The 26,556-nt window shown below is 33.2% G+C and overlaps 2 protein-coding genes across 2 annotated transcripts in view; one reads left to right on the forward strand and one right to left on the reverse strand.

Moving 5' to 3' along the window:
- On the reverse strand, positions 1-6,698 carry LOC117174123 (probable E3 ubiquitin-protein ligase makorin-1). Its single transcript, XM_033362904.1, has 6 exons — positions 6,165-6,698; positions 5,170-5,448; positions 2,905-3,238; positions 2,465-2,787; positions 2,218-2,374; positions 1-651 (listed from the first exon to the last, which is right to left on the reverse strand). Exons 1-6 carry the CDS (start codon positions 6,206-6,208, stop codon positions 514-516), a joined length of 1,275 nt encoding a protein of 424 aa, XP_033218795.1. The 5' UTR covers positions 6,209-6,698; the 3' UTR covers positions 1-513.
- Positions 6,699-7,238: 540 nt separating this feature from the next.
- Positions 7,239-26,556, forward strand: part of LOC117174298 (nucleoporin NUP188 homolog) — a 26,413-nt gene continuing 7,095 nt past the window's right edge. The window contains exons 1-9 of the mRNA XM_033363268.1: positions 7,239-7,396; positions 7,508-7,718; positions 10,247-10,714; positions 10,799-10,923; positions 13,205-13,733; positions 15,831-18,671; positions 18,762-19,058; positions 24,431-24,761; positions 25,376-26,097. Coding sequence (XP_033219159.1) covers positions 7,368-7,396; positions 7,508-7,718; positions 10,247-10,714; positions 10,799-10,923; positions 13,205-13,733; positions 15,831-18,671; positions 18,762-19,058; positions 24,431-24,761; positions 25,376-26,097 — 5,553 coding nt within the window. The 5' untranslated portion in view covers positions 7,239-7,367. The remainder of the gene's footprint in view (positions 7,397-7,507; positions 7,719-10,246; positions 10,715-10,798; positions 10,924-13,204; positions 13,734-15,830; positions 18,672-18,761; positions 19,059-24,430; positions 24,762-25,375; positions 26,098-26,556) is intronic.

Consider the following 26,556-nt stretch of genomic DNA (forward strand, 5'->3'; position numbering starts at 1 on the left):
TTTTTTGAATGGAGGATCGACCGAAGGCTGAGTCCGTAATCGGGGAATTTTGTAAGGTGCTAAACGAAAGGCGTCGAATCCTAACGGCAGCATTCCCAACTGCCCAAAATATCCCAGAAATCCAAGCGTTCTAGCTTAATTTACCCCTAATTATTAGACATAGAAGCGAACGATTACAGAGACTCCCACCGCATTCGCCAAAGTGTGCCTATCCCTAGAATCTATGAAATCACTCGTAGACAACCACAAACGCTTGATCGATTTTCGCGGCTCCACTGGGGTCGGCTTAGGAAAAGGACGAACTGCCAGAGACTTGAATATATCAATAGATCACCCGGGGTCATTAAGGCGCAAACCTCTAATCGATAGAGCAACTTTCAAGCGCCAATGTTTTGTTTTTTACTTAGTACGTTTCGAGGCGATCGAACAAGGGCTAAAGATGCAACTCAACCGCAGGAGTGCAACTCGGGGCAGGTCGGAGCGACACGTTCATAATTTTTTCCAAGCGGACGACTAGACGACGTGAACCTCGTATTCTGACCAGTCATCAGAATCCGAGTCTGAGATGTTGTTGATTATGTCATCGAAATCGTCGAAGCTGTACATCCAACGGTTTCCTCTCTCGTCCAAAAAATCCCACAGGAGTAATTGCTGGAAAAATTCAAAGATTTTTTTTTTATTAGAACTAGAAGTTCCAGATTTTGTTTGTAGATTAAATTAATTCAGTCACTTATTTTCGCTTTCGGAACCTGATTTCTAACTTATCGTTTTTATAAAACAACAATATTGAACATGGATACGGTGGAGCGATCGAAGGGCCAATAGTAGCGGCGTCATGATACTAAAACTCCTAGTAAAAAAGAGGGCACATAAAGATCTCCGTCTTTAGAGACGTAAGATCTCTACCATCTCGCTATCAAAAATTGTAATCTTTGCAATTTTACAAACTGTAAACTGAGGCTAAGCGTTGCATCGCTAATTCTGCATCTCTGAATGTAATATTTCCTTGTTCTACAAACAAAAATATAGAGGCTTGCAACTAAAAATGGTAAAACTTCAACTGAAAAACCTAGAAGAAGCAATATCGCGTTTCAAATACAAAACGAAGAGTGCACCACTTAATCCTCGTGTACGGAAATTCCTGTAAATTTTTGTTGAGGTTGTTATTTGTTTATTAACTCCGTTAAAGCTTATTATGAATAACACTATTCTGTTATTTAATTTCTATTATTGCTACAAAGAATTTCAATATTTTCATTATCCAACTTGATTAGGTTCAAAACTAATTTAAAAATAATCCATTTTTAGGGTAAAATTTCATATTTAAAATTTATTACTCATCCTCAAAGGAAAGAATCCGAAGTTTTTAGAGTTCAAATATACTAATCTAAGTCCATAATGGAGATTATGGATCCCTCAATTTTTTAACCTTTAATATTCTTAAGCATGGATCTCTTTTAAATAAAAATTACTTTTATATTTTAAAACCTTTCAGTTTAAATTTTTATAAAACTTAAAATCTCTAACTAACTCCAACTTAAAAATCATCCATCTTCAAATTCCAACAGACTTTCAAATACATCAGTCTAATACGGATCAGGAACTTTCCATAATTTATATCGCAGTTTGAAGCTTTCCAAATTTTAGGCGTTCAAATTAATTTGATTTAAAAAGGCATATTTCAATAAATTGATCACTATTTCAATTTTGCTCAATTTGTTTATTTAAAATCACTCAACTTCTATTTTAAATTTCTCCACTCGAATTAAAAATAGTTACACACTTTTCTAATTTGATAACTGACAAGTCATCACAACAATTTTATAAGCATTATTTCAAATAGCTCACGTCTCACAATAAAACAGAAACCTTCAATTTCTTTTCACACTTTTCAAACAATCTGATGAATAACAGAGTTTGAAATTGAAATATTCTCAAAATGAATATTTTGACTTGTTAAGACTCTTCTCAGTAAAATAAAACACTTAATTAGAATACTAGTATAAGAAAATCACTTTTGCGTAAAGGAGCATTAGATCAAAAGATCTATTAAAACAATTCTATCGAACAGAAAAAGCGAAACAGAGATAAAAAGCACCAAAGCAAACACACAACTACAGTATAGAAATAATGTACAAAGTTAATAAATATGATGCAAAGCAAAAATAAAATGTAAAGTGGTAAAAAGCAGCAGTAACCTAGTGTTCCTCGACTTACATGAAATATATCTATGTCCGAATCGGCATTGCGACGTTGTCGAACCGGTGGACCCACGTCGGTTTTGGTGCCATCGGGCAATGCGTGAAGGTAAAAGCATTTGTTTCCAAAGGGACATTTACCCCGGCCTTTCTTGAAATACTTACAATCTTTGGTACTGCAAAAGGTGAAAACAAAAACAAATTAATATCATCATTTCGTAGATCTTTTTAAGCTACAACAATAACTTAAGAAAAGTTTATCTCACCTTAAGGCGCCTTTATAATCCGTGATTAATTTGTCCTTTTCTTCTTTCGTATCAACCCAGTACATGCTCGGACAAACAAAATCGGAGGGTATTCTGCACTCTGGGCAGGCTCGAATGATTTTGTTCTCGAACTGCTTCGCTTGCCTCCATTTTCTGATACAAGTCAAGCAAAAACAGTGGTTGCAATTTGGCAGAATACCAAACCTCTGCTCACGTGACGATTTTTCCATAATCGTCTCGAAGCAAACCCCACAGGACTTATCTCGACTGCGCGCAATCGCAAACGATATCTCCATGTCGACCTCGTGTTGTTTAACACAAGCCTGTAAAAGAAAAGTACAGTGTGATACATATTTTTTATATTTATCAAAGAATATTCAATTCAATTAAATGACTCCAGATTTGAGTGGCTACGCTTCAGGAATTTATGAAATCCTTACATTTGTGTGTTTCTTTCGGCTCTCCTCGTTTAACGGATGAAGCGCAGCGCATCCACATAGTTCGCAAATGTCTCCGTGTAGATAAGGGCAGTTGAGCTTTTTGCAAATGCCACTAGACTCCGCGTATGGACAAAGAGGATCTGATGCCGAAATCGAAGTCTGACCAGAGGATGCGTTGACCACTTGCGCATAAGAAACCGCGGACGTTACGTTTCCACATAAAGATGCTCCGGATCCTTCTGCGCAATATGAAGCCGCGGCAGTTGTTGGGATGGACGATGGTATGAATTCTGGTGCGTTCGCCCAATCATCGCTTGTGATTACGGCATCACTTCTAAAAATAAAAATATCACAAATCGATTCTTAAAAATCATACTATATTATAAAAAGATATATGTATATGCGAGGCTAATTCAGGACTGCTAGAAAATCCCAATTTCGAAATTCCCTAACTTTTCCCAGGCCCATTTTTCAGTTTCCCTAACCTTTACCAATTTTAATCAAGATTTATATCTACATTTATCTTAAATTCTTTTAGGGACGAGAGTCATACAAAATCTTATAAGGGGTCAGGGAGAAGTTGGAATATAAATTTTAAGTACAAAAAAAAAGTAAATCCACATATGTTAAAACGTAGAAGTATTGAGTTTTCAACGAAAAATATGAATTTTTAAACTAAAAAATATGAATTTTCAACGAAATAAATGAATTTTCAACTAAAATGATGAATCTTTAACAAACAAAAAAGACATTTTTAATCGAATGAATGAATGTCTACAAAGACAAATTTTCAACGAAATACATGAATTTTCAATTGAAAATATAGGTTTTTAATCCAAAAGAATTAATCATAAAAAATACGAATTTTCAATAAAATACATAAAATTGCAACCAAATAGTTGAATTTTCAACTAAAAAAACTGGAATAGTTAAATTTTTAGTTAAAAAAATTAATTTTCAATTAGAAAAACAAATGTTCAACAAAATAGTCAAATTTTTAACCAGAGAGATATATTTTCATCCAAGACGATTAATTTTCAATCAAATAATTGAATTTTCAATTTAAAAAGATATATTTTGAACATAAAATAGAATATTTTAATTTTAAATTTAAAAAAATGTATCTTTCAACCTAAAAATCGTTTTTAAACAAAAAGTTCAATTTTCATCTAACGAAATGAATTTTTTAAACTAAAATGATTAATATTTAACAAAAAAGAAACAAGAATTTTCAACCAAAAATATTAATTTTCTACCAGAAGACACATTTTTAAAAACATATATAAATTTTCAATAGAAAAAGATGCATTTGCAAGCAAGGAAATGAGTTTTAGACCAAAAGACGATTTTTCAACAAAATACATGAATTTTTAACCGAAAAAGTCGAATTTAAAACTAAAAAAGAAACATTTGCAACAAAGGTCTTGAACAGTTAAATTTTCAGTTATAAAATTAATTTCAAAAAAATATATTCAATAAAATAGTTAAAATTTCCACCAAAAAGATTAATTTTATAAAAAAAAAACATTAATTTTTCAAGAAAAACCTGAATTTTCAACAAAATAAATAAAACTTTTAATCAAAGCAATTAATTTTCAACTAAAATGATGAATGTTCAATACACAAAAATTAATCAATAAAATAAATGTTTAACAAAGTTATTCATCAACTAAAGAAAAAAGCATTTTTTAACAAATTAGTACAACTTCCTACCTAATAGAATGATTTCTATCGAAAAAAGATACATTTTCAAATAAAAATGAAATATCTACATTTTCAGTCGACAGAAGTAAACTTAAATCAATAAAATGAATTTTTAACAAAGCAGTTAATCTTCCAATCAAGTAATTTAATTTAAAAAAAATTAATTTGCACTGAAAACTTTAACAGTTGAATTTTCAACGAAAACTATACATTTTCATAAAAAAAAGGAAATCTTCAAATAATAAAATTAATTAAAAAAAAAATAACCTAAGTTTCACCCAAGTAGTTGTATTTTTATCCAAAAAAGAATAATTATCAAAGAAAAATTTAATAGATCAATTTCCACTTACGAAAATTAATCTTCAAACAATAAAATGAACTTTAAAAAACTAGTTCAACTTTTAACTTAGTAGTTTAATTATCAATAAAAAAAAGACGACTTTTTAGCAAAACATTTGAATTTTCAAGCAAAAAGTAAAATTTTTAACAAAAAGAGATGAAGTCTGAAAGTAGTAAACCCTGTGATGTATTGTTTTGAAAATATTTGGAGACAAAACCTACATTCTTTCCGAGTCAGACGTGGAGGAGCTGTTCGAGGTGCGAGGTTCAGAGTTTGCTGTTTCTGTGGCAGTGGAATGGTTGTTTGAATTATGACTGAACCGACATCGATTTCCGAATTTGCAGGTCCCTAGATTGAAAAAGCGACAGACTGTCGTTGATTTAAGATAAACAACTTCTGGGTTTAGATCAACGTGACTTAAGTTTAAGTTGTTTTGGCTTCCTTGCACGTGTCGATATCTGCAGTTGTTTCCCTCACGACACATTCCATTTTTGAAGTACCTGAAATTAGTTAAGGCAGTCTTTATATAACATTAACTATTTTAACGAGTAAAAAATCTCAAAGGTAACTTGATTCCGTATAAAGTTCTAAAAAAGTGCTTGCACTATTTAAATGATTAAAAGTAATTCAAGTTGACTAAGCTTAATTTCAAGACCTTAAAAATTAGATCATATTTCCAAACAAAACTAAGTCATACAAATTAAACCATTTTTATTTAATTCTGTCCCACATAGCGATTTCAGTATGATGCACACGAAACTGTAAAAATGTTCAAATTTGAAAAGCTTCAAATTAAAAAATCTCAACCAATAAAACAAAACCTGATAAAAGGGAGAAAAAAGCGCAAACTATCTTGAAATCTAATGCGAAAATGGAGAACCAAGTAAATTCACTAGATTATTCTTCGAAACACACAATCTCGCATTCCCCGTGCAAAAAACGTTAGCACATAACGATACTCGCGGTCATTGACGTTACAAGAAAATCAAAATATCGAATTTAAGAACGAACAAAAGAACTCAGTGTTTACATTGAGTATTATTGTTGACATTCTAAACGACTTCCCTTCCACATCCTTCCCGTCGTTTTCGACCACTAGAGAAACTTGATTCGCAAAGTGAATCACTGACAACCCGAGGAGAAGATAAAAAAAGCCAAAGAACAAAATGGAGACGATGCGGGTAGCTTTAGGTATGAAATCAAAGGCAATTCTTACCGGCAAATCATGTTCTGAGGGTTCTGTGTCCAATTGTCGGCCATTTTATCAAGTTTCCGTCGTAAAAATAATCAACGACGCGCCCTTGCAGAGCTGTGTATTCCTTTACGACGAATCGTATACAAGCTCTTTTCGTAGTCGCACTTCTTCCAGGGACCGAGGACACCGACCGACCCTCGAGGAAGACGATTCAAAGCGAAATTGACACGGACAGTCCTTTTTTTTTTGTCCTGTCCGAGTTTACGTCCCTCGAACTCCGAATTTGCCTCAAAAACGTACTCTGCTTGTCCCACCACTTTTCGGTTAACCCAGGATGTTCCGTTCTTCGAGACAGGCTTCAACAGGTTCGCATATGAATCCTTCGGGGTAATTTCCAAACAAGCGACACAATGATGTATTTAAAACTTCTAACCTATACAGTTTTGATTCACCATTTTCTAAAAATGATTGATGAATGAATCGAGAAAAACACTAATTTTGGTTTTCGAGAGTAGGTTAGGCGTTTCGATTATTTTGAACGACGAATTTAAGGGATGTATTGTTTCTAACTGACATTTTGCAGGTACCCTCTTATGTCAAATCCACACGAAGGTGGAGCTCAGGGAGCTCAGTTCTGGACAGTTTCTTCTGTGACTAATCAGGTAGCGAGAAAGAATGGCGGGAATAGTGGGTGTTTGTTATGTTTTTTTGAAAGACTTCAGTTTAAAACTTATTTTTCGAAAAGTTTTCTTATTTCAAATTGAGCGGTTTGGCTGCAATATCGGTTATACCGCATTTTTAGAAGTTTTTTCATTTATTTCGCACATATGTTTATGAAGAAGAAATAAAAATAAGTGACTTATGATATATGATAACGCAAGGATGCGGTTATTGCATCCAAGTAGGTCAATTATTTGATTTACAATGATTCAAATTCAAAATATTCAATTTCGAATACCACATATTTTAAAATTGTTATTTTTTAAAGCCTTTCAAGTGTCCAAGGTTTTAGAGGGTTGAAAAATGGCGGTTCCTTTGTAAACTTTGTAAACATGACCTAAAATTCTAACCTCTATAGTTTGAAAGACAAATAGAAATCGCGCCCGTTTCTCGTTCACGTTAGATCGAATGTCTTTTACCGGCGTGAAAACTAGAAAGAAATGTATACTTTTGATTATAAGTCAGTGATTTTTTGTGCATAAGTGACTAGAAACATTTGGCAAAATGTCGGTTGAACCAATTGGCAATATACCGTAAGTAAAATACACTTTTCCGGTAACTTGATTAAATTGTTTATCCATACGATTCATACAAATTTCGAGGCTTCTTATAATATATAATAATTATTTTCTTCAATAAAATAGGTATTGTAAGGGATTGTGGTCAGTTATTTCCGGAACTATTTGCCGCTGCGACAAAGAACTTGTGGAAGACGAAATAAAAAATGCGACTCCAATATTGAGAGATGGGCTTGGTTTCTTTAAAAAATTCACAGAGGAGTCTCTACAGACTATTTATAAAAAGAATCCTCCACCAAGAATGTATGATTTAATCAGTAAACTTGCTCCTCTTCTGGTAAGTAATATTTAAAGCTTATACTGGGAGGCTACAGGTCAGGGAATACCTGGAAATCAGGGAAAAGCTGGAAACTTTTGTTGGTCAGTGAGTCAGAAAAAAATCGGGGATTTTGAAAAAACAATGTAATTTTCTGTCAGAAGCTTTTTAAGTAACTGTCAACAATAATCTGGGCTGCCACACAGTTTCAGTAACTTTTTTCTTCATATCACTTTTTTAAAATTAAAGTAAGTACATAGTCCCTTTTTTAAGTGAAAAGATCACTAGTCCTTTTTTCAATAAACTAAATCATGTTTTTACCAGTATAGAATATTTAAAATGATACCAAGAAATATAAACACAATTCAATAATTTTCAGGGATTTAAAAAGGTTTTAGGGCATTTTTAAAAATTCCAAAGACTTTTTAAAAGCTTTAAAAATTTTCAAAATATTTCGAAATATTTGAAACATTTTAGGGCATTTAAAAATATTCCAGAGCATTTTAATTTTCTTTAGTTTTATTTATTTTAATTTTTTTAATTTCAATGTTTATACTAATTATTATAATCTAAACTTATAAATCATAATTTTGCAATTGGATCTGGGACTTTCGGTTTTATTCAATAATATGAAATAAAATATAACTTAAACATCATGTAGGGCCTATAAGATTTTAGAATATCTTTAAAAATTCCCGAGTTATTTCTAAAGTTTTAAAAATAATTTAAAGATTTTAGGACATTTAAAAAAAATCTAGGGATATTGAATCAGTTTAATTAATTTTAAAGAATTTTACAGATTTTAGGGTAATTAAAAAAATTCTAAGCAATTTTCTAGAGCCTTGAAATGTTTCAAGATATTTTAAAAGATTTAAAATGTTTTAGGGTATTTCAAAAGATTCGAAAAAGGTTTGAATAGATTTCAATAACTTGAAGGTGTTTTAAGGGATATGAAAGATTTTAGGGTATTTTCAAAACATTCACAAAGAATTTTCAAAATCTTTCAAATGTTTCAAGGAATTCCTAAAGATTTCGATGAATTTTAATGCATTGAAAATATTTTAAGGTATTTCAAAAGATTCTCATGTATTTTGAAGTGATTTAAACATTTCAAAGTAATTTACAATGATTTTACTGGTTTTAAGGAATTTTAAAAGCTCTTAAGATATGTTTATAAATTGCCCATGTTTTCAGAAAATATCAGGTTTCTTGTAAATTCACAGGGCCTTATCATAGTTTAATGAATTTAAAAGCATTTGTTCACAAGAATTCAGGGATATAAAATATTTTTAAATATTTAAACGTATTTCTAAAGTTATTTAATTGATTTCAATAAATTAACAGATTTTCGGGTATTTTTAAAATTTCCAAGGGATTTTCAAGAGGTAAATACAGTTTCAAGGAATTTTAAAGGATTTAAAAGATTTTAGGAAATTTAAAATATTTTATGGTATTTTTAAAACATCCATAAAGAATTTTTAACAGCTTTAAAATGTTTCAAGGAAATTCAAAAGATTTGGTTACTTTGGAAAGATTTTCAAGGGGTTGAAATATTATAGGACATTGTAAAAGATTCCAAGGCATTTTCATAAGATTAAAAAAATTTCAAGGCATTTCTATGGATTTGAATGATTTTAAGGGATTGACAAAACTTTGCATGCGCTTGTAAAGAATTTCATACAATTTTGGGAGATATGGCAATATTTTACCTTACCTATAAAGTATTAAAATATTTAAAAAGATTCCAAGTCATTTTATAAGATTTCCGAGGATTTCAATAATTTTATTGAATTTTAAGAGCTGTCACCGCATTTTATAATATTTTAATGGATTTTAAAGATGTAAAGAGATTTTAAAATGTTTTTTTTTCAGTTCATTTGAATTATTGTAAATTCACTGAATTCTGCTCAATTCAATGAATTTTTTAAAAGTTTTCATTTAATTCATCCTGAATTCCCTTACATTTTTCTAAACTCATTTCAAACATACTGAATTCAATTAATTTGTTCATATTTTTCAATTATTTGCTATTCACATGAATTTATTTATTGGGCTTGACTTCTTATGAATATCATTAAATTCTTCTCGTTTCCCTCAAATTCCTTTGAATTCACTCCAATTTTACTGATATAAATAGAATTTTTCGAATATTTTCCAATTCATTTGAATTCTTTTGAATTTAACATGAATTGTTTTTAAGTCTCATGAATTTATCCGTAATTATTTAAAATTCACCTGGAATTCATATAAATTTCATCAAGGTCTTTTGAATTATTTTAAATTCAAAAGAATATTAGTCACATAATTATGCACATGAGTCACTTTTAGTGGCTTTGGGTTTAAATAGGTCAACTTTTCACTTTCTTTGAGCAAGTTAGCCTGTGACAGTCCAGAGGATAATACATTAACAACTTATAATGAAAAATTAGTCATGGAAAAATCAACGAATTTTGAAAATGGAGCTTTTCGGCCACCTGGTTATATCAATCTTTAAGACTTCACGTTTCTAGCTTTAATTTTTTAATTTTGACGTCTGTATTCTTTTTCAGAATTTAGACGCAACGATAACATGGGATCTAGTCTGCAATTTTATGCTCTACGAGTATAGAAATTGTGCTGAAACTTTTGCCTCTCAACTGACCGATTTGACCGCCATGCGAAATTTAATTGAGGATATTTGGAGTTTTTACTATGCAGAGAGAGTGAATTTAATAAAGTGTCTCAAACTCATGGTAGAATATAGAGACAACACCAAGCATCCTCATCAAAAACAATTCACTAACTTCTTCGATGAAGTTCTTCTTGGCAGTTTATTAGAGTCTGTGCGGAAACAGATTGAGGTTCTCAAATTCATTAATCCTCCAGTTAGATCGCAACTTTTTAGCGAGGATCATCTTCACCGGATTTACAATAGTAGTCTAGTCGAAATGCGGGAATTGTTACACATATACACTGTTATTTTAAACGACGTTCACATTTCTGATCATTCATTCAGTGACGTCTATGCAAGCATCAGTGTAAGATATTGTTTATATTTTTCGTTTACAGAGGTTTTTTTCCCTCCATAATCACTTGATTTTAATTTAAAGCACATTTTTCAGGGAGAACCTAGACGTTTAATCAGTTACAATAGTCGAGAGGACAAAGAAATTGTAGCTAAAAGAATCGAGGATATTCAATACAGTCAGACTGCTTTGTTGTTAGTCGCTATGGATGTAACAAAACAGTGAGTATAATTAACTTATAAATCGAAAAGAATAGAGAATCTAATAAAAGAGTGTCTATTCTACATGGAAAATTTGGAGCTGTCAGGGAATTTTTATATACCTGGAAATGTCTGGGAATTTTTTCGAGAGCATACTTCATTTTGTTAAATTTCAATATTGAATAGAATAACTCGGTGTTTTGATTGAAATCAATTTTTTAAACTGAAAGTTCATCTATTCGGTTTTTAGTTGAACATTGATCGGTTTTAGTTCAAAATTCCAGTATCAAAATATAACTATTAAATATGGGTTTGAAAAATAATCTTTTTAGTTGAATATTTTTTTTCTTCGAATATTTAATTTTTTATATTATTTTATTTTTTGTTCAAAGTTAGTTTTTTTTTACTTGAAAATCCAACTATTCCAATTGAAAATTACATTCTTTTAGTTGAAAATTCAACTCTTTGGTTAAACATTAATTTTTAATTTGAAATTTAACTATTTAATTGTTGATTGACAATTTATCTTTTTAATTTAAAATTCATGTATTTTCTATGAAATTTATTTTCTTTGGTAATCATTAATCGTGTTTGTTGGAAATTCCTCTTTTTTGGTTAAAATTCAGATATTCCATTTTTTCCATATTATGGCTTTGGATAGGTAAAATGTATTAAATAATTTAATGGTAATTGTTTTTTGTCTACTGGTCTAAATTCAATATTTGTTTAATATTTATTGTTATTTTTGAATTCTGAAAAAATTGCTCTCAACCTCCGCTGTGATCAGAACCCAGGTTTTTGAGATTGCCGGTCTGATTCTCTTACCCACTAAGGTACGGAGAGTCGAGATTAATTTCTTCACAAACCCTACACTTTGAATTCCGATGTAATAATTCCTTATACTTCTAAAATTAATTTTTCCAACATTCGAATGTTTTTATATTTTTGGATGTTATGGTATTGACCAGATAAAAGTGTAAAATAGTTTGATGTTATTTTTTTAGCTAATTTTTTCACGGTTTTTGAAATAAAAATTAATATTTAAAAAAAAATTGTTTTTAGACATGTAGAAAAAATATAAATATTCATTATTTTAGTTCAAAATTCATCTTTTTGGTTAAAAATAAGACTACTTGTTTAAAACCTGAAATCTTTTCTAAAAAATAAATCTTTTTGTTTAAAATGTATCTATTCCATACGAAGATTCATCATTTTAATTTTAAAGTCATTTGTTTGGTGGAGAATTCAACTTTTTGGTTGAAAATTGGTATTTTTAAGTTGAAAATTCAACTTTTTTGTTCAAAATTCATTTTTTTAAGTCGTATTTCTTAATAGAAAATTAATCCTCCTGTTTAAAATTAATCGTTTTGTTTAAAAATTCATATATTTGCTTGAAAATGTAAGTATTACAATTAAATATCGATCATTTCAGTAGTTAATTCATCTTTTCGGTTGAAAATAAAACTCCAGTATAACTAGGTAAAATAAAAATTTGGTTGAATTATAATTCAAATTCATGGACTTTAGAGATTAATTCAAGAACTTATTAATGATACTTTTAGTATTATTTAATTAATCTATCTTCCTAAAATATTTAAGAATATCTTATAATATTAATTGAATTCCTAGAAACTAAAAAAAAAACATTATTTGGAGCAATTGCAGAATAGGGACGTCGTCTGTTTTTTGGCTAGAAAACCAGTTTTTTTCGGCAACAAATTTCTAGAATCTTTAATTGAACGATAAACGAAGGGATTTGACCAGACAGAAGCTTAAAATTATTTTTACTTTTGATACTACGATGTCTTAAATATGGGTGTGTTACGATATCGGAATGATCATATTTAACTCTCCGTTTAGGTGTTTTTAGACATCCTAACGGCCAGAAACACCTCTATGTCTAGTAAAAAAACAATTTTGGTCACATCACTACCCATTTCCAACTTCTCGTAAAATATAATCATTACGATATATCGTGACAGACCCATATTTGAGACATCATAGTAACAAAAGTAACATTAATTTTCAATGTTCCCCTCATCAAATCGCTTCATTTATTGTTGAAATTAAAGATTCTAATAGTTTGTTGTCAAACAAAAATTTTTTTCCAGCCAAAACAGAGGTGACAGGTGACCCCCATATTCTGCAATCTAACCCATTATTTATACTAAACTCGCCAAAAATTATACCTGGAAAAAACATGAGATACCTGGAAAAAACTTGGAATTGTCAAGGAAGTTATTTCCAAGAATTGAGTAAACGCCTTGGATAAACTAAACTAACTTATCATTTGTTTCTTTAGTTCCGGTATGGAGGACTGGATCAAAGGCGTCCGGAAAAGTATGCAGGACACTTTCGAGCACAAATGTCTGCGAGATAGTTTGCCACAAGACGGACCTTTGCTTCTCGCCTGGATGCTAGGAAACTACGCAGTCGAACCAGACAACGCAGATGTATTAAACTGCTTCAGACCCTTTGGTATTCGTGCCATTCAGTTAAACGTTTTCCACTATCTTCGAGCATTGATAGACTCCGAAATGATCAGGGAAGACACCCATTATGCCGAAATAGTTCGAAGCAGCGTTTACAATCTTTTGACTCTCCTTTGCGCTTTTATCGACGAAGACAGACTTGATACCTTAACCGGAATTTTTGATGCCGTCGCCTCTGTCTTAAGGTATCCAGAACTCGCTGAGAGATTCTGGCAGGAAAAGGAAGACGGTTTGTGGATTTTCTACAAGTTCGCAGCACAGTGGTTCCCTTATCGATTCGAACCACTCACCTCTGTCGTTACTGGATTAGCCACAGCTTCTGTCTCCAGTGCTAAAAATGTAAGATTCATAACATGCAGAGCTGGGAATGACGCCACAATTCACACTATTTGACCCTCTTTTTTTAGCGATGGCACTATTTTGAAAAAAATGAAACAATTTCCAAGTATTTCAAGGGATTTCAAGAATTTTCAAAACATTTCAAGGGATTTCTACAAATTTCACGGGATTTTAAAGATTTCAAGGGCGTTTAAAAGATGTTTACTAGTTTCAGGGATTTTATAGAGTTTTTAATGTTTTAGAGTATTTTAAAAAATTTCAAAGGTGTCAAAGGATTTTAAGAGATTTCAAAATGTTTTATGATTTCAAAATTTGCCAAGTTTTTGAAGAAAGTTTAAAAGATATTACAAATTTCAAGGTAATTTACAGGATTTTAAAATATCTAGTCTTTAAAGATTTGAAAGATTCTAGGGTATTTGACCATATTTCAAAATTTGTCAATTGATTTAAAAAGTCAATGCGTTTGAAAAAGGTTTCGAAAGATCTCAAGGATTTTTAAGAAATTTCAAAGAACTTCTACAGAAACTTAGAAAGTAAATTAAATTTTAAGGAATTTGTCTGAATTTTTACGGGTTTCATGGGGTCTCCGAGGAATTTAATTAGATTTAAAAGAATTTCGTATGAATATAAAATAAATGTAAAAAGTTAAAAGATTTCATAAGACAAGCAAGAGATTTCAAAGATTTAAAAGCATTTAGGCTATTTGAAAAGATTTTAACGGATTACAAGAGGCTTTCTCATATTTTATAGGAATTTCAAAGATTTAAACATTTTTAAAGGAATTTTAGAGGATGATACTATCCCTTTGTACGAGATGTCAAATTATTTCTAGGGATATCACAAGATTTAGGAAATTAAAAAATTCCCCTGGATCTTAAGGAATATAGTACATAAAAAAGATTCCGAGGAATTTCACGAGATTTAGGGAATTTTTACGATATTTACAAAATTCCAAAGGATTCCAAGGAGCTTCATCACATGTAACATGTCAACAAATGTCACATGTTATAACATGTAAATGGATTTCTAGAGGAATTTAGAGAATAAATGAAATTTCCAAGGGTTTTCCAGGATTTCTACGAGTTTCGGAGATTTCACCATATTTAATGGCATATGATACTTACAGTTCCCCCGGCTTTTTTCTAAAAAAATGAACATTTTTAAAAACTGAATTCAGAGATGCTATAAAATATCATAACGGACGTCCCCGGATTTTTTGAGGGATAATAACGAAAAAAATGTATTGTGCTAAATAAAAATTTTATGCATTATTTTGAGGTTGCGTCGTTTTTCATCTCTGCCTTTCCGATATTCTGGAAATTACTGATGAAATAAACTTTTTTGATTGTCTGCAAACAAGGTTAGTTCCGGGAGATTAGTTACTATGTTTATTTGTACGTCCAAAGTTTTCGGCCAAAAATATTGTGTAGTTTGGAAGTAACGCTCGGGTGAATTGTAACACACATAACCTCGAAATATACACGCACGTTGTTAGCAACATCAAAAATTTTTTGATAAAAGAACACAAAAAAAGTGTGTGGGGACGTCCGTTAACATATTCGCTATCATTTCCCAGATTTTGAAGGCAAAATATTTCTTATCCTAGGAAAAAACCGGGAGAATCTAACACTGAAAAAATCGATACTATTTCCTAAGTGCTATGCAAATTAATCACATTTTGCTAAATTAAAACTTTTTTGAATTAACCCACAAAAAAGTGTGTGGGGACGTCCGTTAGCATGTTCGCTATCATTTCCCAAATTCTTAAGACGAAATATTTATTATTCTAGAAAAACAAGCCAGGGGAATCTGAAGCTGGTAAAATTCACAATTTTCTAAGTATTAAGTATCACATTCCCTTAAGGGATTGAAAGGATTTCAAGTGATTCTGAAAATGTGAAGGCTTTAAAAAGATATTGGAGATCAGATTAAAAAAATAGTTAACCCCTCGATTTAATATGTAAAAAAATGCATAACACTATTTTGCTACTAATGGCACTGTTTTTAATTTACGAAATGAGTCCGAGGCCTCCACATAATATGTATTAAATTAGATATCAATTGTTTCTTATTCATCTCATTAATGACATTTTTCAGGTAGTAAAAGCGCTGGACAATTTATCCTCCATAACCCTCGAACTTCCTCGACGACAACTTCGCTCGAACGAACCTCTAAAACCCTACGAACAAGAGTGCACCATTCACAGGAACACCTTCACAATTCCAAAAATTACTCCTCGTGAAAGAATCGAATCCGCCAGAAGAAAAGACGACGGCGATGAATTCGATGTTATCCTCTGGCGAACAAAAGGATCTTACTGGGATGCCTTCCACCACAAAATCGAACAGCTCTTTCTCCAAGCGAGTGGTGGAATGGCCAATCTGAGCAACACAGAAGCCATTCTCCCGGAACAAGTCACCCAGGGCTTCGGTCTCCTAGAGTCTCTCCTTGCAGTGGATATAGAAATTCCACGAAGTATGGTCATCCCTACAGAATTGAGTTTTGAAATCATCAACAGATTCTCCTATCCAATTCTTCCTCTCAGTATCTACAAAGTAGTCGCTGCCTGCATCCGCGTCTCTTCAAAACTCGTCCTCAGATATCCAGAAGACGTCCTTTCTCGAATGAGAACCGGAGTCTATCCTCGCTTCGATGATCGTTACCAAAAAACTACACAATTTGCTGAAGCCGTCTCCTTTGACGGAGGCCTTGTAGCTTCCTGGCTTTCAAGTATCGAGACCATACAACACACTTATCCAATTCTAAACGCCTACTTAGACACCTTATCTAATTATCTAATCGCCCGACACAGTAAAGAAGCCATGTACGCAGTCGAAATTCCCGGAATGGTTCTTCTGCTTCAGAGTGTTCTTCCAAAACTAGACTCCTGGTACTTCCAGTCAGAATCTGAGAAGGTGGAACTCTGGCTAAAAAGCGTATTTTGCCTGCACCGAGCTCTCGATTCAGTCCCAGGACAAAAGGGCGAGTCGCGAAATGAATTAAGACTTATTGTAACCTATAATCTACTTCATTTGGAGCCAAGGCACGCGCTTTTGAAACTCGTGAGAACTGGAGAACGAGCTTTGAGTAATCGAATGATGAATGAGACTGATTGGATCGCTGGGAAGGGCTTCAAAGTGATAAAAAGTGTTCAATTGGCTCTTTCGGTAGTCAACAGACTCCTGATGTATCGGAAGAATCTGGGACTTGGAATCGAGGAAAGATCCCCGCTCGAAATCGCTCTTTACGCTTCTCCTTCTTTACCAAATGGTCTCTTGATCGTCCCAACTATTGTTGATTATCTCTACGTCTGGTTTAGTCCTGCACTTCAAGCAATGGCGGTTAGATTGCTCAAGAAATTCGCTGAAGGATTCTCCATGTCACTTTTAGTTTGTATGGGAATGGATGGTACCGCTATCAGAGAAACTTTTGCTTCTCGATTGATGTCTCCCACTTGTGCTGCGGAAGTCAAGGTCGCGATTCTTGAGTTGGTAGCAGTTTGCCTTGATCGTCAACCTGGATTAACGGAGGCTCTTTTCAACATCATGCATCAAGCAGAGCGTAGGAGAATTTTTCCGAGACCTGCTGATGAATTTTTGACCGAGGGTTGTACCAGATTTTTGGATCTTTATATGCAAAGGATTCATCAGGAAGAGGACATCGTCTACGATAGACTTTATGATGCAACTTTGAGTCTTTTAAGGGCGATGTGGTACCATCGGAACGAAATCCTCGTTAGCTTTTTCCGCAAAAGGGCAGATTTTTGGAGTAATTTGTTCGCCCCATTATTTCGTAGATTAGTTCCTGATGTTAGAGGCTATTCGCAGTTGATTGATATTGTCACGTTGGAGCTGTTTAAAAGCACCCTTTTGGAAAAGGACTTCCAGACAAATCTAGAAAAGTTGCTTGACAAAAAAGAAGACTACTGGGAGAAGCTGGCGAGTTATGTTTTCGACAGCATTCCTCGATCAGAAATGACAAATGGAGAGGAGGAAGAAGATGTCGTTATTGAAAAAGATGGCCACAAGCCTTTCTATGAGACGATTCTCGAGTCCTGGTATCAACTTCTAGTGACTCTGACGGATGAAAGAGTTGCTAGGAATTATCCTGTAGATGAAAAACAAACTCAAAAAACCACGAGTCTTGCTTTGGATCATTTACTCGAATTGCTGAAACAGCCGACTCCGAAATCGTCTGCGAAGCGAAGTTCTCACGCGAAAACTACAATGTTGTTGGCATCAATATCTCTCAGATGTGTTTCCTCCTGGAAGACCAAATGTATTGGAGATTCTTCAGATTTAAAAAACAAGATGACAGAACTAGTTCAAGAAATTGTACAGTTTTATAGAGCTTATGGTAGAAGCTTGAGGCAGACGTTGATTTGTCTAGTTTTGGGATTAGTTCAGCTGATTGGAGATACTCTCGTGGAAGATAATGGGACTTTGGAATATTTACTGGGACAATCCTGTGTCCTGGCAACTGGAGATGTTGAGGAATTGAGGGAAATGGCGAGGAGCAGAGAGAAGAAGAGGAAGTTTATAAACCGCGAGGGAAAAGAGGAAATTGACAGAGCGAATGAAGATTTGGATGCGATGGAGCTGACTGCGATTTGTGAATCGCTTCCGGCTACTTTGACTGTTAGTTTAGTCACTCAACTTTTGAAGTATCAGATTGAGGCAAATTCGAATAGTCGGAGGAGGAAAACTGCGTGTTTGCAACTTAGACAATTGATTCCTGAGATTATGACGACAGTTGGAGTCACGATGCAGAAACATCCTTATGCTAGATTTAGCAAAGCGGCTCTTGCGTTGCTAGGAACTGGAGTCAGATCGATTTCTGGGGTTTTGAAGTTTGAAGAAGAAGCTATGGCAAAATTCTGTCTTGCTTTGATTCCACCTACAGATTTAAAGAACAGCGTTCTGGATTCATTGTACGATGTAAGTATTTTGTGATGGTAATCAGTCTGATAATGTTATGTTACAAGGCACGATTTTTTTCAAATAGATTGGAGTATTATTTTTTTACAGGATTGTACTAGTACGAGTAGATGGCGATGTCAGGATTGGTGGCCTCTTTACACGATTGGCTTAGAATTTATAATTGGACTTGTGATAAGCGAATCTTCCTCTTCGTACATTTCGTACGTGGTTACGTTCCTAGGTTCTCACGAATATCAACTAATAGAAGTTTCTACTTTGCTGAGGCACACTGCTGATCCTGTGGCAGCTGATCTTATTCAATCCTTAATTTCACTAGTTTCAACTTTATCAACGAAACCAGTTTATTGGGAGTCGATACAACCGAGTGTTCGAGAAACTTTAGTGGTGAGTGAAATAATTTTTATTGCTATTTTTATTGAGTCAAAAAGTATTTCTTTCTTGCAAGTTTCAGAGACGCAATAAAAGAATCTGTCTATCTTGTTTCCATATTTTAAAACAATGGTGATAAAGATACATGTCTCGAAAATCTCGATATCATTTTTTTTTCTGAAAATCTGATTAGATTTTCATTATTTGAAGTTGTTTGCTATTTAAAATTTGAAATTTTGGGAATTAAATTTACAAATAATTCTTTTCAGGAACAAAAATCTTTAACCCAAAAACGGTACACTGGTGCGAATTCGCTCCCGAATTTTTTTCATTTTGTTGGCACTTAGGCAAACACAGCTGCAGCGGATTATCTTCACATATATTGAATATATATGTTAAATATGTGTGATATATGCTAGTTGTTTATTATATGTTTAATATATTAAATTATTAACATTAACATTGCAAACAATCGAATTCGCACCATTGTACCGTTTACGTATGCTGGGTTGGAGTGTACCGTTTGAGGGTTAAGAACCTTATACGAATTGAGAAACAGTTCTGATTTTTAAATACTATTATGTTGTTAAGTTAAAACTTTTTAATTGTCTAATCAATTATTGTAAATATTATACATGTTTTATGTTAGCGCTTTTCGCTGGAAATCAGTATTAAACAAAAAAAAGAGTTTTAATATAAAATAAGAAAATTTCGAAGATCACTTATACTTCCTAAAAATTCTAAGCTGCGTTCGTGGTTTTAACCACAAATGGATATTTTTAATAAACAAACGCTAGATTTTAAAGATTTACATTTTTTCAAAATTTGCGTTTTTGGTTCTATTAATGTGCTTTGCCGGAAATTGACATTTTTATGAAAAAAAAAAATAATTAGGTTTTGTAGGTTCATAAACTTTGGACAATTTAGGATTACGTTAGCTTTTTAGAACAAAAACTGATATTTTAAAACAAAAATCATTAAATTTCGAACATGAGTAGCAAATTTTAAAAAATTTCAGGTTATCTAAACGTTTTTTTTACAGGATATTTGTTATTTCAAACAAAATGGATTACATTTCGAAGAAGATTTACAGTTCTAAATTATTTTTTCTAATGTTATGTTAGTGTTTTTCGTCGAAAACTGATATTAGTAAAAAAAGTCACAAGATTTTTTAGATTATTCTTGAGTATTAAATTCTCCATTTTTTATTTTATTGGCGTTATCTACCGGAAGTCGCTACTTTTAATAAAAACTCATTAGATTTCAAATAAAGTAAATTTTTTTGAACAATTTCATATTATACCCGTGGTTCTAAATGTAGATTTACCCTCTTTAACAATTTGTTGTTCTTTTAGGATTGTTCGTCTAAAATTACTATTGTTAATAAAAAATTATTAGACTCTCAATAATATTTACAATATTTGAACAATAATAATAGGATTTGTTAACGTTATAACAAAAATGCAAAAGTCTGATTCTCGATGCAAAAGTATTGTATATTAATTCTGAAGTTAAGATATAAATTTGGTATGACTTATAATTTTATATTTCAATGTGTTTTATATTTTAAAGCATGTTTGTTTTCTAGTGAATAAAAAAATTATATGATTTTTTCTTTTGATTCAATTCTTAATTATCCTTGATTATTTGTTTTATTTCTTGTAATTTCATGTTATCTTTAGATCGTGGTATGATTAATTAGAATTTTTATACAATAATAGGTATTTAAATAATCACAATGTAATAATAATATCCGTAAAATATTGTTGGTTATTATGAAAATAAATGTTGAATACTATTTTAGCTTTTAATTAATTACAGAGGAGTTGATAATGAGTCATACTATTAATCGACTGATTATCAAGTGTTTCTTTAATTTTAAATTAGTTATGATATCGTTAATTTGGATTTCTGTCACGTATTTTAAAACGTTTTATCGTTTACTTAACTGCTTTATCCAGTTTCACATTTCTAATTGCTTAATTTCTCTAGTGAACTTTTGACTAGTCAGTTCTTAATCACGCTTTATATTTTATCCTTTAATTAGCATCCTTTTTTTAAAGATAATAATGTGCACGTCCTAATATTTGAACAATTTTTTATTGAAATTTAATTACATCATCTGAGCATACGATCTTGCCATAAAGGTCTCAGTGAATCAATCGAAGGGAGTATTGACTGCACATTACGAAGTTCTGAAAAAAAGTGAACCCGTTTTGAAGAAATTATGTTTCTCTTCTTGAAACAAGGAGAAAAGATCTGTCTCTTACTATCCAATAATACCTAAATTTATTGACACTCGGGAAGCTTATCTTAAAGCAAAAAGTCAATTTCTGGAAACTATCGACTTAATCCCTTTTCAATATTCAAGAGAATTAGGGAACGCAGCATATTCAATACCTCAACCACGTGAACTGAATATCCGAAAATTCCCTGAATCTTGTACAGAATGGAATCTCATCAGTGATTCAGTCCAAGCCTTGAAAAAATTTCAATCAATTCTGGGACATTTCAGAAAAAAATACGATAATAATTGGAAAACAATTACTTTTACCGAATTATTCAAGAGTATTTCTATATTTTTTTAATTTTAGGATCAATTTTATTAGAAATATTTTCTGAAAATATCGTTCTTCAATTCAATAAGATAAATTGAATTCTACTAAGGGGGGTTGTATACGAATTGAATAGTAAAATGTAATGAACTGTCATTTTTATTTTTCAGTATTTTAACTTTGTTAATATAAATAAATTCTCCATAACAACGTGAGTTAATTGATCCATGAAAGCAGGATCGTACCCTATATCTATATGAAAATTGTAGGATTCGCGGAATTTCTGGGGGGGGGGGCTATGGTTGGTTGCCCTGCATGGAAGGCCATTGAGAGAAGGAAGTTTAGGATCATTTCTGCATGTTTAGTCTAGAGGTATGGGGTAGGGATTGAACACGATAAGATAAGTGTTCGGTTTTTCACATTCCTCGTGGAGCACCGTACAGTGTGATTCGATCAGCTTTTAGTCTCAGAACTCAGAATTTTACAGTCAGGCATTCTGGTTTAGTAGTTTATAAATCGTTGCGCAGCCATGTTAATTGATCTGAATTTCCGCTTTAAAGAGCAGTTGAATCTTTGTGAGTTATTCGATATAATGATATAGTTCACCTATTAACGACCATCGTTTTAATCCTCGACCGTGCTTTAGGATTCCGATGTTCCGTTTTTCGAGAATACTTCGGCCGACTTATTCCCGGAAATTGGAGGGTTACGATCTCAGGTTTGTAACGGCGATTCAATTCCGGGTAAAGCTCCGACCGTTTTAAATGACGAAATTCTTGTGAACCGACGAACAGCAATGTCACGTCGTATTCCAGTGGGTGAGGAGCGGGCTACCAATGAAAGGACTCGATCCGTCCTCCCCACCGCGTTACACTCTACGAGTCAGAGCACCGGTGAACAACCGTGATCTTCGCCCGTATGCACCTATGAAAAGGCGCACATTAATTAAAGACAACAATCGAGTGGCGGTGAACAGCCGCACTCAAATTCAGACACCGCTGTTCAGGCGTGTCCAACTTCGTCGAACCTGACCTGCTTCCGACCCAGTCAACAATTCCAGAAGAAGACGAGTGGGTAACTCTGGGCAGCGTTACACCCTACAGGCCAGAGCATCGGTGAGCAACCGTGATCTTTGCACGTATACACATATGAAAAGGCGCAATTAGTTAAAGGACAATAATCGAGTGACGGTGAACAGCCGCACTTGATTTCGGACACCGCGCTCAGGCACGTCAACCTATGTCGAAGCTGACCTGCTTCCGACCTAATCCACAGTTCCCAAAGAAGAAGACGAACGCGTAACGCTGGGCAGCGTTACACCCTACGAGCCAGAGCACCGGTGAACAACCGTTGATCTTCGCCCGTACGCACCTATGGAAAGGCGCAATTAGTTTTAAGGACAATTTATGTATATTAATATTTTTATTAGTTTTAGTTCATTTTTGGCATATCGATACCTTGCCGCGAGATATGCATCGATATTATTTTTAATAATTCTCTTTAATCTCTCGAGTAGTAAACCGATAGTATATCCGGGAAGGGGTGGACTTGATATAGTTCACCTATTAACGACCATTGTTTTAATTCTCGAGCGTGGTTTGGGATTCCGATGTTCCTTTTTTCGAGAATAAGTCGGCTGACTTATTCCCGGAAATTGGAGGTTTGCGATCTCAGGTTTGTAACGGCGATTCAATTCCGCGTAAAGCTCCGACCATCTTAAATGACGAAGTTCTTGCGAACCGGTGAACAGCAATTTCAGGCCGCATTCCAGTGGGTGATGAGCGGGCTACCAATGACAGGGCTCGATCCGTCCTCCAGACCGCTGGAATGCGCGCAGGTTGCTCGGTGTTAAAACAGCTACGAAAGAGCGGTAGCCAGAGGATAGACAGCCAGCATCTCTGCGATCGAGGAGCGCAGCAGGTCATGGAGTGTCCGTCAGGTTTCCGCCAATTGGTGCGGCACCGTTTGGAAATCTGGCGGTCCGTCCGATCCCGGTTTTTTCTCGGTAGTGCGTGGCACGATCGCGGGTTCCATTCTCATTCTTTTCGCCTAGGATCGGCGGTTGACAACTACCGGGCTGTCGACCGAACGACCTAAGACTAAGACTCGTTTCGGGAATTACTAACTTTAGGTAGTGACTTCTGAGCGAGTTCTGCGCGTTGATCCCCTCAGATGCGATGCCTTCGCGCGGACCTGCAGTCCTTCTCATTCATTCTACGGACCAAGATAAACTCGCTGATTAACTGCGTTTCGTCCCGGATTCACCTGTGCGGACTCATCAGTGTGATGATCACAGGTGAAACTTACCACAGACGCCTTTGGAATACTTCGCGGTTCTTCGAAATTTTGTTTCTTTTCGATCACAAGATTGACTGAAGGCTGAAGGCCTTCCTACAGGGTCGAATTTTCTCTCTTGAAGATTTATAAGGCTTGTAAATCTTCAAACTTTAAAAATAGTTAAAAATACAAAAAAATATATATTCTAACCAAAAGTTTTTATAAATATAATAGAAACATATATATCTTTCAAAAATTATTTACGACTGCGCTTGATCTACAAAGAAAATAGATTGGTCGACGACTGAACATTATTTTAAACCTAATTTATTTTTCGAATTTGGAAAAATAAACCAACCATAATTGGAATTCAAATTTACAAAAATAAAAGTGTCGCTCTAAAATGCTCCACAGGTAATGTCAAATAAATTAATCCAATTTTACGTTTTTCAGAAAGAATGTTGGTAAACATAGTAAAGTCTAAGTAGACTATTATGTTATCTAATTTAAATTAAAAATTCGAAACTAATTCACATTATTTTTATTTGTTTACAGAAATGTACATATTTGGCATACGACAGTACAGTCAATCTTTTGCTACGTCCTCGAATTTTAAAATTCATTATGGATGGAATCAGTGTTGAAAGTGCTGAGGAATTACAGACCTGTGATGAAAAACAACTTAGCGGAGAACTAAAGCTTCTCGTCAACAAGTTGATTTTGATCAACACATCTTGTGCCATGAGTTTCGTTTATTTTTCACCTCGACTCAACACTCTCGTCGACACGATATACGCCCAAGAAGATTTCTGGTATGCGCCAATGGCAGAGATGAACTTTGGCCCACCTCAAATGTGCATCACTTCTGGACCTCGTTTAACTTATGGTATAATAATCCCAAATTTTAAGATAAAAATTCAACAGAAACTATACTTACCTGGAAAGCTTACTTTTTTTAATTTTAATATAAAATGATATAACAATGCTTTCGCAATAATTTTCACTAATATCAGGAGAATTTATTTTATTCCAAATATTAATATGTTAAATATGCGCTGAAATTTAAGCATGCAAATAAAATAATTTTTTTACCATTTAAATACATAAACTTTAGTAACAATGTTAAGAAATGATTCATTATGTGTTTAGTATTATTAATTCACTTTATTATTCGATAGGGATAATATATTCAAGAATATCCTGCAATCGCTTGTATTATCTTTCCCAATCAAGCATGTTAATAAACTAAACAGTTATTAAATTTTACATACAAATAGTACCATTTGTACACATTTAGATCTTATTTACAAGGCCTAAAAACCTTATTTACAATAAGCACGTGAAATTGTATACATACTCAGATTTGATAATTTTAAGTTATTGGAAAAAACCTGGAATTTCCAAGGAATTATATTCAAGATTTGAGAAGAAACCCTGGAAACATTTGATAACAAATTCTTGAGAAAGTTCCACTCGAATTAAATGACTTTTTATTTCCAGGTACGATAATTAGTTCAACTCAACTGTTCACTCAAGCTCAACTTCATGCTCATTCCTCGTCGAATCAGACTTCTTCTTTATCCACTTTATCTAGTGGTTCGATACGTTCTTCGACTTCCCGAGACGATAAAATTGATTCTGCCAAAAAAGAATGGGAACGAGCCTCTCCAGAAAATCTCCGTAGGATGCAAGTTAAGGATTTGAGAAAAATCCTCCACCACACAGGCTCATCAGCTTCAGTAGCTTCTTCCATGATCAGTAACTATCCAAGTGGTGTAGATTTCTCAGGATACCTTACAGGGCGAGACGTAACTGTGCCACTTCTCAGTAATCCACGACTTATCAGGAGACCTTTTGACCCTCTTATTTGTGAGAACACGATTCTTTCAAGGGCAACTGCTTTAATTCCAGTACCAGGTCGATCCCACGTAGGCAAAATCAGTAGTCCAAGTGCTAGGCAAAATGAAAACGATGGATTGAATCGTTCTCGTAGCGACGGAAATGGAGAAACGAGTGATCCCTGGTTTGCTTCAATGGAAGAAAATAACACGAGACTTGCTTTGGAAGTAAATTTGGTGCTGATACTCTGTCAGGCTCTTGAGGGAGTTAAAAGTGCCAGGTTAGCAATGAGAGATCGCCAGCTTATCGCTCGGGAAACAGCAACCGAGGTAGGAATATTTTTCGACTTTCTGGAACACAAGAAGAACTTCAGCGATTGGCAGGTAAAGTAAAAAGACTTTTTAAGTGTTCTATGAGTTAATTACTTTTTTTATAAGGATTCTTTGAAATATTCCAGGGGTTTTCAAGTTATTTATTCTCCAATCTTATAATTCCAAGCTATCAAAATTTAAAACAATGAAAATGATTATTTTTAAGTTAAAGAGTAATGAATTCAAAAGTATCAAACATATTTACATTACCAGGATCTCTACTAACCGGGAAATAGTTGGCAAATAAAATAAAACCGAGAGATAAACGAGAATACAAATTCGAGCCAGGAACCACATTTAAGTTTTGAAAAATGTGATATTTTGTATTATTTTTGATAACAAGAAAAATAATTTAGAATGCTTAAGGGTATGTGACACAGCTAAATACCTATATTACCGACCTCACTTTTTCGGTTCACTGAATGTTTTTTTGAACCTAAGAACTTTTTTTGTAAATAAAATATCGAGCTG

Source organism: Belonocnema kinseyi, chromosome 6 (genome assembly GCF_010883055.1).
Source record: "Belonocnema kinseyi isolate 2016_QV_RU_SX_M_011 chromosome 6, B_treatae_v1, whole genome shotgun sequence".
In the NCBI taxonomy this organism is placed as follows: domain Eukaryota; kingdom Metazoa; phylum Arthropoda; class Insecta; order Hymenoptera; family Cynipidae; genus Belonocnema; species Belonocnema kinseyi.